The 15,186-nt window shown below is 40.9% G+C and overlaps 1 protein-coding gene across 1 annotated transcript in view; it reads left to right on the forward strand.

Moving 5' to 3' along the window:
• Window positions 1-3,012: 3,012 nt before the first annotated feature.
• The window catches only part of LOC135518100 (junction-mediating and -regulatory protein-like), a 61,580-nt gene continuing 49,406 nt past the window's right edge, over window positions 3,013-15,186 (forward strand). The window contains exon 1 of the mRNA XM_064942996.1: window positions 3,013-4,590. Coding sequence (XP_064799068.1) covers window positions 3,691-4,590 — 900 coding nt within the window. The 5' untranslated portion in view covers window positions 3,013-3,690. The remainder of the gene's footprint in view (window positions 4,591-15,186) is intronic.

Below are 15,186 nucleotides of genomic sequence, written 5' to 3' on the forward strand. Positions count from 1 at the left end.
TTGAACTCGCAACCTTCCGGTTACTAGTCCAAGGATATATGATAAACAGTAGCAGCAGTGTTTATGATTGTGTAGAGTCAGTATAAATGTGTGTGTGAGCAAATGATGGATGGAGTGACTGTGTGGAGTATCAGTGTACGTAGTGTGTAGGGCCCTGTAAGTGTGCAGAGACTTGACGCACAGGTACCGCTTGCTGTGTGGAAGCAGAGAACTGTATATGGCTTAGGTGGTTGGCGTCTAACGATTTTCCGGGCCTTCCTTTCACACCGCCTGTTGGAGGTCCTGGATGGCAGGCATCTCGGCCCCAGTGAAGTACTGTGCTGTCCACCCCACTCTCTGCGGCGCCATGCGATCGAGGGCAGTACTATTGCCATACTTAAGCAGTGAACAGGGAGTACAGGAGGGCACTAAGTACGCACCCCTGTGGGGCCCACATGTTGAGGGTCAGCGTGGCAGAGGTGATGTTGCCTACCAGCACTTGGGGCAGACCATGAAAGTCCAGGATCCAGCTGCAGAGGAAGGTTGTTAAGGAAATTTTCATCAATGATGACTAATTATGTATACATTTCAATCAGGCCTGACGAATCAGAATACTATTATGTTACTGTACATGTATGAATTTTCTGTCTTGATCCCAGTACTGAATATAATGTGTGTGAATGTGGTCAAGAGTTAGAACAATGACGGTCTGTTCCTTGGTACAAATGAATGAACTATATCTCCAGACTGACTAGAATGCTTATCTACACTGGCTGACCTTGGCTCTAGGCGAGGAGGGACGGCTTGAGAACTATAGAGCCTTTCTACCAGTGTCAAGAAGAGACGGAACATTTAGAAAACGCTGACGTCATTTTCAGTTTATAACCTGTGGTAAAATGTGTAAGTACTCAGTACTCTCGTGAATAAAGGCTGCTATTTGACTTTAGACCGGGCTCTGTCTATTTCTATAAAATAAGGGTCTTACAAATTCTTATGAATTGACAGAGTATTTAATTTTAATTGGGAATTAAAACAGAGGAATTAAATTCCTTCAATAAAGGTGTTCAGTCCCAGGGTCCTAAGCTTTATGTCGAGCTTGGAGGGGACACTGGTGTTGAACAGTATTCCTCTTATTTAGGTGGGTGAGGCCGGTATGGAGTGCACTTGAGATTGCCTCGTTTATGGATCTGTTGGGGTGGTATGCAAATTGGAGTGGGTCTGGGATGATGGAGTTGATGTGTGCCATAACAAGCCTCTCATAGCACTTGATGATTACAGGTGTGAGTGCTATGGGGTGGTAGTCATTGTGGTATGAAGACTTAGAGTCCTTAGAGCAGCGTTTCCCAACTCGGTCCTCGGGACCCCAAGGGGTGCGAGTTTTGTTTTTTTGCCCTAACACTACACAGCTGATTCAAAATATAAAAGCTTGATGATAAGTTGAATCAGAGGTGTAGTGCTAGGGTAAAAACCAAAATGTGGACCAAGATTGGGAAACCCTGCCTTAGAGTTCTTGTCTCTAAATGTTGTCTGTCACTAGCAGCACCATATTACCAAGTAAAATTCGGAGTATCTGTAAATATACTTGACGAATTAAGGTAATTTTGATTCCTGCAGTAATTACCATATCCTGCAGGAATATCAAAAATCCAGGACTGAGTTTGGGAAAACATGATTTAGCAGAAACTCTTAACCCTAATTGCGCCTGTAAGTCGCTCTGGATAAGTGCCTTGCTCAAGGGCTCATCGGCAGATTTTTTTTAACCTAGTATTGTCAGTGATTCGAATCAGCAACCTTTTGGTTACTGGCCCAAAGCTCCTAACTGCTAGGCTACCTGCCACCTGTTCACAAAAGCAAAAATTCCTCCAGGAAATGTATCTTTTAGTTTTCAGAATGATTTATATATTTTTGTTATTCAATTTGTTACATGGTAGGCTATCTCTACCTAACTGCCATATAGTGTGACTGCTTGGTTTAGAGTAGACGAGAGCAGTTTAACTGCATACATTTTAGAGACAAAGTATGCCATCAAGTGGACAAAATGGAAATCACCTTGTAGTATACTACTGTGAAATAAACTATCATCTGTAGGTGGCAGTGTTGGACCATCTGGCCCACTATCATCCCCAGTAGGCTTCAGTATCATCCTAACAAACAATGACTGTATCAAAGGCAAAAGCAGCAAGTAAAAACGAATCAATTCATGATTTACAAAATATATTGTAGCTTAATGGCCAAAAGTTTGTTTGTACCATGTTTTGTTTTGCTACCATGCTGTGCTGCTGCCATGTTGTGCTGCTACCATTTGTTGTCATGTGGTGTTGCTACCATGCTGTGTTGTTGTGTGTTGCTTCCATGCTATGTTGTCTTAGGTCTTTATGTAGTGTTGTCTTGTCGTGATGTGTGTTTTGTCCTATATTTTTATGTTTAATCCCAGCCCCTGTCCCTGCAGGAGGCCTTTTGCCTTTTGACAGGCCGTCATTGTAAATAAGAATGTGCTCTTAACTGACTTTCCTAGTTAAATAAAGAACAAAATAAAGAAAAAAGGAAAGTGGAAACGTCTGTCATTTAATTAAACACCTTCCAAATAAACAAAACAGATGTTCAATGGTGAGTACTCAAAACATCAAATGAGAGTAACCTAACCATTCAGTTGATTCTGTCACTGGCAACAATTGGTCTGAAGTCAATGAAATATGTATCTTTTGATTAGATTATTTAACAAATTGTCACCACCATGCTTGTTGCTATGACGCTATTATGTCATGGTGCCTTTATTATTATTTTATGTATTAGTTCAATGCAGGCCTATATGCTACATTGACAGAGTGAAAATTGTATGAGCACAAATGATTACTTGCCAGGTCAAGTACTAGTTGTGTTATGCACGATTTATAACACATGAATAAAGGTTTATATTCAAAGTAATTTGATTAAAATAAATAGGGATTTGTAGGCTACATTTGACATGTTTTGTTGTTAATTTCTGCGTCACCACGTCCACTGCGTGTCCCGCGTGCAGATGTTTAGGTCCTCGTGCAGAACTACGTCACAACACTTCGCAGTTGGAAGAAAAACGTTTGAAAGAGGTAAAGATGCGACATCAAAACAACAATTTGTCGGATGGAACAGAGGGACATCTCGTGGATAATATCCACCGGTTGTCTTTGGACTATTAACAATCTAGAGACAGTAAAGACAGTATTTCCGAACATTTCAGAAAGGTGGTTTGTTCAGAAAATCCCCCCGGGTTTGACAGCACAGCAGCTCTCAAACGTTTCACGGCTTGTAAACAGATCCTCACACGTGACGATGGGAACCGCGGCTGTGCATTGTCTGTAGTCGCACAAAGGGAGCCATCCAGCGCATGTAGCAGGCTGGTGAGCGAGGCAGGTGGAGAGATGACTAGCCTGCCAATTTACGATAATAAGTCGACTCTTACGCTTTTCGTGTCTGTTTTGTTCTTATGGATGTAGGCAAGCTTTTTACCGAAATATTTCCTTTACTTGATGTCTGATTTGAGGAAAATCTGCGCAACGTTCAGAGGGTAATCAACTCAAAGCTTGTACACAAAGCTAGCCACGGCTTGTTTTCTGTCATATTTTTGGTTAACGTAGCTAGCTAGCTAGCTAGTCTTTTTAGCTTCAACGGCGAACTGTAAAAAGGGGTATTTGTGTGTGAGCTCACAAGCTCCGTTTTTACTGGCTGGATGAGATGTCATTCATGATGGAGGATTCTGTAGAGTCGGACTGGGTGGCCGTTCGACCAAATGTTTTCGACGAAAAGGAAAGACACAAATTCATTTTCATCGTTGCTTGGAACGAGATCGAGGGAAAGTTCGCCATAACCTGCCACAATAGAACAGTACAGAAACGGACAGCGTTTCGGGATTCGCTATTGGAAACTGTCGAATGCGACCTCGTATCCCCCGTCACCGTCAAACTAGCCCCCGAGGCAGACAAACACAAAACTCCAATAAAAAGTCCTACCAAAAGGAAAGATGACATCTCCACATTGGTTAAAGTTAGATGTAACGTCAGCCCGAAAGAAATAAAAACGACAAAGAGCCCCATTCGAGAGAGAACTGCGGCGGTGGGTTCCTCGTCAAGGCCAGCCGAGAGTGTTATCAAAACACTGGGGTCGTGGGACATCGTGTCCTGCAAGGTGACCGATATTGAGGTCCTGGAACCAGCGGTTGTCACTAGTTTGCCTCGCTCCCCGGATGATGGCGACGGAGAGGAGTCGGACAGCAGCCGAGAGGGCTACAGCTGGGCCGGGCTATTCTCCTTCCAGGACGTCCGGGCAGCCCACGTTCAACTCTGCGCGGTCAACTCGGACCTGGAGCCCTGTCTGCCCCCCTTCCCTGAGGAGCCGGTGGGCATGTGGACGGTGCTTTTCGGGGCCCCGGAGGTGTCCCAACGGGAAACGGATGCCCTGTGTTACCAACTCCAGGTGTACCTGGGCCATGCTCTAGACACCTGTGGCTGGAAGATCCTTGCCCAGGTGCTTTTTACGGAGAGTGATGACTCAGAAGAGTACTATGAGAGTTTGAGTGAGCTGAGACAGAAGGGTTATGAGGATGCTCTCCAGAGGGCCAAGAAACGTCTCCAAGAGGTAAATTAAACTTCACTCCTGTCTCTCAGCACCCATGTTTTATTGGGGAATAGCTAAACATTGTGAACAACCAGTCTCCAGACAAAAATAACAAGTGTAGCTACATTAATCCTCAACTGTTCTGCATGACTAACACTAGAAAATTGTTGCCATAAATTTTGAATAACACAAGAGAATTGATTTCATGCCATCATATTATCATCATCATTCTGGTCTCACAATGAAGAGTTGTTAGTGTTTCACATGAAGAAGAATGCCTGGAGAAATTCCTGACACTCTTTACTGTGTTTACAATTGTGTTAAGCTGGCATTACTGTATACACACACACACTGTGTCCATGGGCTGATGAGATCCAAAATGCATGTCAGGGTCACCCAACCACATGGTCGTCTCTCCCCCTCTCTCTCTCAATTCAATTCAAAGGGTTTTATTGGCATGGGGAACATGCATTGCCAAAGCAAGTGAAATGGATAATGATGAAAAGTGAAATAAACATCTGTTGCTCTGAACTCCACAGTCCCAGGCCTGTAATATGATCCTGCCCTGACAATCCAGTTGGCTTGCTAGGTGGAGTGGAGTCCATGGTTATAGTTGGATCATGGGGTATGGGTCCACCACACTTGAGTCATGCAGTTCAGCAAACTTAGTTTGAATGTTATCATTTGAATGGCTACTATGATGACAAGAAAGGACAATCAACATTCTAGTAACAAAGACCAGTGCTCGTAACAAAGACCAAAGCTCCTCCTTTAGGGCAGCTCCTACTATCACCCTGTTATAATCATCATCGTTATTGTAAGTGCTAGGGCACGCTTTATATAAAAACTATCCGCTCCTGCTTCTCTCTTTATCTCTCCATCCCCATATGTCTGTCTTCACAATCTCTCTGTCATAGTGTGTGTGTTTTGAGTCAGAGACCACAGAACATCTGATCAGGCTAGGACAGGGCATGACTAACCGGTGCAAATAAGACTCAGTTGTTACTCACAATCAGGCTATTGCTTGGCGTTACAGAAGGGTGTTTCACTCATTATGAGGACTAGATTGTTATTGGGTAGGCTAATGTTAATTATGTTATGACAAATGTATAAACATTTGGCTGAACGTGGACTGATTTGTACTGTGTCCTTTGTTTTTATGGAAACACTTGGGTAAGAATGATGGCAGGATGTTGATGGCAATGGATGTTATTAGGTTATTACTGGAAAGATCGTGTATTCCCTATTGCAATGATGACCTGGTGTGACTCCATAAGGTGTTACTTCCTCATGTCTGGACTGAGAGAGAGACAGAACACTGTTTTCATATTGTAGGTAAATGAAGCTCATAAAACAACTAGGGTAATGCCTCATCTAGTGTGTGTGGAGGTGCCTGAAAGTGACTTCACATTAGAGGTCGACCGATTAGGATTTTTCAATACTGATATCAATTATTGGAGGACCAAAAAAAGTTGATACCGATTAATTTAAAGAAATATATATTTGTAATAATGTGTCACGGCTGGCTGAAGGACTGGACCAAGGTGCAGCATGGTAAGCGTACATTTTCTCTCTATTAAAAAATGCCGCTGACAAAACGAAGACCAAAAACCAAACCGTGAAGCTTTGGGCTATGTGCCCTGAACAAAGACAAAGTTAACTTCCCACAAAACAGGTGGGGGAAAAGGGTACCTAAGTATGGTTCTCAATCAGAGACAATGATAGACAGCTGCCTCTGATTGAGAACCACACCCGGCCAAACACATATAAATAGAAATTCATAGAACATAGAACATAGACTGCCCACCCAAATCACACCCTGACCAAACCAAAATAGACACATAAAACGCTCACTACGATCAGGGCGTGACATAATGACAATTACTACAATACTGAATGAACAATGAACACTTTTATATTATATAACACTTTTACTTATATTATATAACACTTTTACTTATATAATATAATACATAAATAAAATCAATTTAATCTCAAATAAATAAGGAAACATGCTCAATTTGGTTTAAATAATGCAAATAAACACAGTGTTGGAGAAGAAAGTAAAAGTGCAATATGTGCCATGTAAAAAAGCTAACTTTTAAGTTCCTTGCTCAGAACATGAGAACATGTGAAAGCTGGTGGTTCAATATTCCCAGTTAAGAAGTTTTAGGTTGTAGTTATTATAGCAATTATGACGCGTCAACTATTTCTCTCTATATCATTTGTATTTCATATACCTTTGACTATTGGATGTTCTAATAGGCACTTTAGTATTGCCAGCCTAATCTCAGGACTTGATAGGCTTGAAGTCATAAACAGTGCTGTGAGCAAGCATTGCTAAGCGCTGCTGGAAAACGCAGTAAAGTTTGCATGAATGCTTACGAGCCTGCTGCCGCTCAGTCAGACAGCTCTATCAAATCGTAGATTTAATTTTAAAATAATTAACACAGAAATTCGAGCCATTAATATGGTCAAATTCAGAACTATCATTTCAAAAACAAAACGTTTATTCTTTCAGTGAAATACGGAACCGTTTCGTATTTTATCGAAAAGTCTAAGTCTAAATATTACAGTTACATTGCACAACCTTCAATGTTATGTCATAATTCTGTAAAATATTGGCAAATTACTTTGCAACGAGCCAGGTGGCCCAAACTGTTGCATATTCCCTGACTCTGCGTGCAATGAACGCAAAAGAAGTGACACAATTTCCCTAGTTAATATTGTCTGCTAACATGAATTTATTTTAACTAAATATGCAGGTTTAAAAAAATATACTTCTGTGTATTGATTTTTAGAAAGGCATTGATGTTAATGGTTAGGTACATTCGTGCAACATTTGTGCTTTTTTCGCAAATGCGCTTTTGTTAAATCCTCCCCCATTTGGCGAAGTAGGCTGTGATTCGATAAAAAATGTACAGGCACCGCATTGATTATATGCAATGCAGGACATGCTAGTTAACCTCTCTAGGGTACGTGGGTAGCGTCCCACCTCGTCAACAGCCAGTGAAACAGCAGGGCACCATATTCAAAACAACAAAAATCCCATAAATACATTTCCTCAAACATACATGTATTTTACACCATTTTAAAGATACACTTGTTGTAAATCCAGCCACAGTGTCCAATTTCAAAACGGCTTTACGACGAAAGCACACCAAACTATTATGTTAGGTGAGTGCCTATTCACAGAATAACACAGCCATTTTTCCAGCCAAAGAGAGGATTCACAAAAAGCAGAAATATAGATAAAATGAATCACTAACCTTTGATGATCTTCATCAGATGACACTCATAGGACTTCATGTTACACAATACATGTATGTTTTATTTGGTGAAGTTCATATTTATATTAAAAAAATCCTAGTTTACATTGGTGCGTTGTGGTCAGAAATGCATTGTCTCAAACAAACATCTGGTGAAAGTGCAGAGAGCCACATAAAATGACAGAAATACTCATCATAAACATTGATAAACTATTCAAGTGTTTTCATGGAAATATAGCTAAACTTCTCCTTATTGCAACCGCTGTGTCAGATTTCAAAAACGCTTTACGGCGAAAGCACACTTTGTGATTATGTTAGCTAGCCATAGAAACGCATACAGCCATTTTCCAACCAAGGAGTGTCACAAAAGTCAGAAATAGCATTAAAATTAATCACATACCTTTGATGATCTTCATCTGGTGGCACTCCCACGTCTCCATGTTAGACAATAAATGTTTGTTTTGTTCGACAATGTCAATCTTTATGAGCAAATACCTCCTTTTTGTTTGCACGTTTTGTCCAGTAATCCGAATGCAGAAGGCACTAATTCCAGGATGAAACGTTTTTAAAAAGTACAATAAAAGTTAGTAGAAACATGCCAAATGATGTTTAAAATCCATCCTCCGGTTGTTTTTGTCATAAATGATCAATAATATTTCAACCGGACAAAAGCTTCGTCAATAGGAAAGGCGAAACAAGAAAGGCGAGTTCACGATCAGGGCGCATGGCTGATGAATGGAAATTTCCATTGGTCACTGATTAAAAGTGCTGTATCTCCCTCATTTTTTAGAATAAAAGCCTGAAACAATGCCTAAAGACTGGTCACATGTAGAGGAAGCCACAGAGCTCGTGAACTGGATCCTAAGTCTTTGTATGGTGGATAGGCTTTCAATGGAAAAACAGGCTTTCAAAATAATAGTACTTCCTGGTTGGATTTTCCTCTGGTTTTTGCCTGCCATATCAGTTCTGATATACTCACAGACATTATTTTAACAGTTTTGGAAACTTTAGAGTGTTTTATATACAAATCTACTAATTATATACATATCCTATCTTCTGGGACTGAGTAGTAGACAGTTTAATTTGGGCATGCTTTTCATTCAAAATTCCGAATGCTGCCCCCTACCCTAGTGAAGTTAACCTAGTACTTTCATCAACCATGTGTAGTTAACTAGTAGTGAAGATTGATTGTTTTTTATAAGATAAGTTTAATGCTAGCTAGCAACTTACCGTGGCTCCTTGCTGCACTCGCGTAACAGGTGGTCAGCCTGTCACGCAGTTTCCACGTGGAATGCAATGTAATCAGCAATAATCAGCGTCCAAAAAACGCTGATGACCGATTGTTATGAAAACTTGAAATCGACCCTAATTAATCGGCCATGCCGATTTCCCCCCCTCCCCTCTTTTGACCATTCAGATCAGCTCTTTTGCCAGTAATTGGGTAAAAGATCAGAATTGGGCTGCCTGTGTAAACGCAGCCTTCTGCATGTTTTGGTTTCGGCTGGCGCCTATCCAAACTTGGGTAGGGAACGGAACGAGTGTGCTCGCGTACTCCCTTTAAAGCAAGAAAAAAGCTGCAATAGTACTGAATGTCTTGAGATCTTGAGATGCTGTAGCCAGTGTACACTTCCTCAAAATAGTCAAAAGTAATCAAAGAGAACTCAAGAAAGTGGTTCGTGACCTAAAAGAATGCACCACCAGGGGTCATATTAACAGAAAAGATAATATGCATTAGAAATATCTTGTGTTTTGTAACTGCAGATCTAAAATGCTTTTTATTGTACTTTCTGCTAATTTTGTGCTTTATTTGCACTTCTTCACTCGAGATGAGAATTCACATACGGGCATTCTATCAGCACACAGTGCTCTGACTGATGTGTAGCTACTTTTCTGTGGTGCTTTTCTCAGTGTAGCCTACTTTTGTCTGGTAAAATGCAAGATTAACTTCAAACAAAACATTAGGAAATATCCCGTCCACTTTCTTTCTATGATCAACGTTACAAATATGATGGCCTTGCATAGTTTCTGCCCACTTTCCTTCTATGATAAACATTGCAAATTTGATGGCCTTGCATAGTTTCTGGCCAAAATACCTTGCTTTTTCATTGTAAGCTGATTTGCTTGTGTGGCTGCTAGCCAAATAGCATTGCACTTAAGCTACAGTATTTTCTGCCAAATGTGTTGCACTAATGTATTTTCTGTGAAGGAAAACTTTAGTTTCAAGCCCCTGATCACACTATTGAAGCAAAAAAACACTGTTGACTTTCATTATATAACTCAGGTGAAGGGTTTAAAATGTAGATTTGTTTGATGTTCTGGAACATTACACATATTGGTACCAAACCGTTTGGTACAGGGACCTCCTTTCGGTCTACACTGTGAACCCAAATGAATACATATTTAAAAAATGTAAACGCTATGCCTATGGTATGCTGCGTTGTATGCCATTGACTCTTGAGTAAATCTGAGCTATTAGGCTATTCTGTTAAAACAACTAGAGCCTATATGCACGTTGTAATAAAAATTTGGATCTTAACTGCTGCATTTCAAACTCTCCTTTTGAGTTGCAGCCGGGAACTGTCCCACTGGGCACACATTGGTTGAATCAATGTTGTTTTGACGTCATTTCCAACGTGGAATAGACGTTGAATTGACGTCTGTGCCCAGTGGGGTACGATGGCGAGAATTTTAAGCCAGAATTGGAGGATCCTCCATAGTTTAAATCTCCAGTTTGTGAACATTTTGGCTTCAGAGTAGATCACAATGGCGATGGACAGAGAGTTGTGGATAAAATGTTGACAGTATGTTGCCACTGCTCAACAATAATGGCCTATGCAGCTCCCAACACCTCAAACATGTTGACACATTTATGCTGACAGTATTCCTAGCACCGGAGCAAGGCGGAAATGCAAAGAAACAACAGCACAACATCGTCTCCCCTCTGTATTCAAGCAGCCCTTCACAGCTGATTGTAATAGAGAGAAGAAATGGTATGCTGCGGACAAAGACAGTACAGTATGCTTTTCATGAGAGTGGCGCTTAGCTTGTTGTTGTCGCCCAATCACAAGTCATCAAAGGGGCCCTACAGTCATAGAGCCTCTGTGTGGCAAAGAAAGTTAGGAGATTATTCAATCAATAAAGGACTGGCCCCAACATTTTTTTTTTATCTTGGTCGACCAAGAGTGACCATTTTAAATGTTAAAAGATGTATTTTTCCATATATAGACAAACCCTATGTGTTTTAATAAAATCAACTATATCTAGGCTACTGAGTTTGTCTGATGCCTTAAGCACACTGTGATGTAAATAATTAGACACGCAAATTACTGAAGGGAGCCAGAGATCAAGGTAACCTAGCCAGAATAAAAAAAACCTGTTCCTGATCCCCCTCCTCCAGCTGCTGCTGGCCTTTGCAGATTCTGCCGTTATCCTCCTGAAGTTGCCGGTAATAAGCTACACCAGGGGTCGGCAACCTTTTCTATTTGAACTGGCACTCAATCTTACCATTTTTACGGATTTCCGTGCCAGTTATGATTTTCATATGCACATTTTCGTGGAATTGTTTTATTCAATTTATAATAAAGTCTTTGTACCTCAATCATTATCATATGTTTAATACAAATTGTAATGGCCTATGTAATGGACTATGTAAAAAATAATCTACATAAAGCCAACAAATAAAAACATTGCAGCCTGCAGGTTGAAAATATTCTGATTTTAAAAATAAATATCCTATAAATCACATTGTCTACTCATTGGCTGTCTGCAAGAAACTTGAAGAATTGTATCGACTATCAACTTGGTCTGGCCTGAAGCTGGCACTAGCAAACTTGCAACATTGTAGAAAATATTCTTGGCCTTCAGAGTTTCCTGTGCCAGTGAGCTCCTGACAGACACAGCTGTAGGATATTTGCGCAAGGGATAAGAAGTAATCAGGTAGGCCAATTTTATGACGTTTCCACCGGATCAGAGCATTACATTTTTTTCCTCCTTTCACACAAGTGGTTATCAAAAGAGAACTGGAAATCTTTTTCAAATAGGCTACGTTGAGGAACTATTGTCATTCTCAATGGATGTAAAAACAGACTTCGTTTACTTGCTGTTTGAGGTGAATAAGAAATTAATTTGAGAAGCTCCACAGTGGTGGTGAGTTAAGACAATCAGAAATACTATCAGATCCCCATGTGGGAACATTTATAGGCCTATATTTTTGTGCCGGTTGCCTAGGCCTACTTCTATGCGTAACCGGGGGCGCACCCTTAATCAACATTGACAGGAGCGCTTCAAACAAAAGACAATTCATAAATTGGCAACTTTTAAATGGAATGAAATACACCAAAACGTGTTCCTCAGAAATGTAGTCTAGGTTGTGTGGTCCGCAAACAACGTGTCCACTCCGACAATGAGAACGGTAAAATACTGTAATAATAATAATATATTGAATGCATTAACAGAAATTACCTTAACGAAACAAACAATTTAGATAAAGAATTATGGGATTTAACGGTAAATGTGATACTGGTGTGCCATCCCGCGGCCTCCACAATGGATTAGTCTACTCAGACCAGACAGGTGTGAATCTGACAGGTGTCTCGTGCTCTAAAAAAATTAACATATATTTGTGACTGCTCGACTAAAAAAATATTGGTCGACCAGTTGACTAAATGGGGTCAGCCCTAAGACCCAATGTGGGGTCGCCTGATTTTAAAATGGGCTCGCCTGATTTGAAAATGCGGTCGCGAGAGAAACTCAGAAAACATAAACATTTTGCTTGGCTAATTGAACCGGGGTTACATCAGTAACCTCCAATATCCGGTAGATGTGGTTGTAATTAACAGTGGTTTCTGAATGCCTTTATGGACCAGCACCTGCGGTTTCTGGGAAGGGGCCTTTGCAGGGTCCCCCACAAATGATGGCAATGTTGAGCACCCCCAAAACACATATTTCCACAATTTTCTGCCTATGCGTCCAACATTGTAATAGCTCCTCAGTTGGTCAAGATGGTCAACCCCGCCCATTTTCTTGTTGTAATCCATTACAAGCTCTTGAACAGATATAAGTTCCAACCACTTTTAAAACTTCTTATGGATAGGTGGGACGTTAGCTGGCCAACATCTGATGAAATTGCAGAGCGCCAAATTCAAAATACAGAAATAGTCAAATTAAACATTTATAAAAATACAATTGTTATACATCGGTTTAAAGATTAACTTCTTGTTAATCCAGCCACTGTGTCAGATTTCAAAAGGGCTTTACGGCGAAAGCATACCATGCGATTATCTGAGGACAGCGCCCCGCTTACAAAAGCATATAAACATTTTACAACCAAGTAAAGGAATTACAAAAGTCAGAAATAGCGATAAGATTAATCACTTACCTTTGATGATCTTCATACGGTTGCAGTCACAAGAGTCCCAGGTAAACAATAAATGTTTGTTTTGTTCGATAAAGTCCCTCTTTATGTCCCAAAAACTCAGTTTTGTTGGCGCGTTTTGTTCAGTAATCCACTGGCTCAAAGGTGGTCATGACATGCAGACGAATACACCCTAATTGTACCTGTAAAGTTCGTAGAAACATGCCAAATTATCTTTATAATTTAGCCTCAGGTTGTCTCTTGTCTAAATAATTGATCATATTTTAACTGGACAATAGCGTCTTCGATAGAAAAGGAAAAACAACGAACGGCACGCAATCGGTCACGCAAAACAGCTCTGGTTCATTCTACAGTCCACTTAGAAAGTGGTCTCGTTCTTTCTCATTTTTCAGAATACAAGCATGAAACAATGTCTTAAGACTGTTGACATCTAGTGGAAGCCATAGGAATTGAAATCTTGGTCCTATCCCAATACATACTATATAGGCATTCAATACTGTATAGGCATTCAATTGAAAATTTCCCACATCAAAAATATCCCACTTCCTGGATGGATTTTCCTCAGGTTTTCGCCTGCCAAATCAGTTCTGTTATACTCACAGACATTTATTTGAACAGTTTTGGCAACTTTAGAGTGTTTTCTATTCAATACTACCATGCATATGCATATCCTAGCTTCTGGGCCGAAGTAACAGGCAGTTTACATTGGGCACCTCATTCATCCAAAATTCTAAATACTGCCCCCTACCCAGAGAGGTTAAAGACAACTCCAAAACCCCTGCTACTGTCACCTTCGTCTCAGGCTGTCTGGCACAAGGGTGAATGGTAAGACTTTGGGCAGACATTCCCCATGGAAACATAGGCTTCCCTCTTGGGTGTGCTATCCCTCTTCTCCTCCCTCTGCGTCTTCCTCTCCCTCTGCTTTATCCTCTCCCTCTGCTTCCTCCACTCCCCCCTCCTCTCTGTCTCCCTCCTCCTCTCCCTGTTCCCCTTCCTGATCCTTTTCACTCTCCTCTTCCTCTCTCCCTCTACTCTCCTCTTGCTCCATTCCCCATGCCTCGCTCCACATCTCTATCACTCCAGTCATCTCTAACTCCTTTTCCTCCCTGCCTTTTGCTGCTAAGCCCTGATTCTCCACATCACTGTTAAATGTTAAATGTAAATCACTTCCCTCACTTTCCCTGACCTAGAGGAACAGAGTAACAGAGGGAGAGGAGAAGAGCAACAAATAGGATACCATTGTAGTCAGGAACATAATCTCTCTCTCCCTCTCACACGGTCTCTTTCTTTCTCTCAACCTTAGACTCTTCCTATTTATCACCTCTTAGGGTTTCCCATAATAAATTGTGTGATACAGTTACATGCCTCCCATTCCACACTATCCCGCCCTCTCCCGCTCTCTCTTTCAACTCTCAACTAGAGATTTCGCCAATGTTAGCTGATTAGTTACGAAGATGGGACAGTTTCCACATTTAATTGCATCGGTAGAAACAGGACAAAACAAGCACCTTGTTAGCTGGCTATGTAATTAAATATCCAACTCAATATCATATGAGCTCCACTGCATAGGCATCTACCTTAACACAACAGCTAAGCTGTCAAATAATAGGAAAACAATGCAATGTATAGCCTATGAATATCTGCACCTAGCAAACCTGACAAACCATAACCTAAGCAGACAAACACAAATTACTCTACTCATTTTGGTGGCTAGTTCGCTGGATGTCTGTATGGACAGCTAGTGAAAGTGACAGCTGAGGTTGACGATTCATGAGCGCAGCCCAAATTTACCGCTACACACAACTTGCCTAACAGACTAGCTAGCTAGCAAGCTATAGCAAGCATCTTGGGCCGTTTCCATCTTTTAATTACATCAGTAGAAACAAGACAAAATACAGCTTAACACTGCAACTATTTTCATGAGACCGAGAGCAATCATTTGAGCTCCACCGCTGATGTGCTTGCCTGTACCAA

The sequence above is a fragment of the Oncorhynchus masou genome, chromosome 28, assembly GCF_036934945.1.
Source record: "Oncorhynchus masou masou isolate Uvic2021 chromosome 28, UVic_Omas_1.1, whole genome shotgun sequence".
NCBI classification, from domain to species: Eukaryota; Metazoa; Chordata; class Actinopteri; order Salmoniformes; family Salmonidae; genus Oncorhynchus; species Oncorhynchus masou.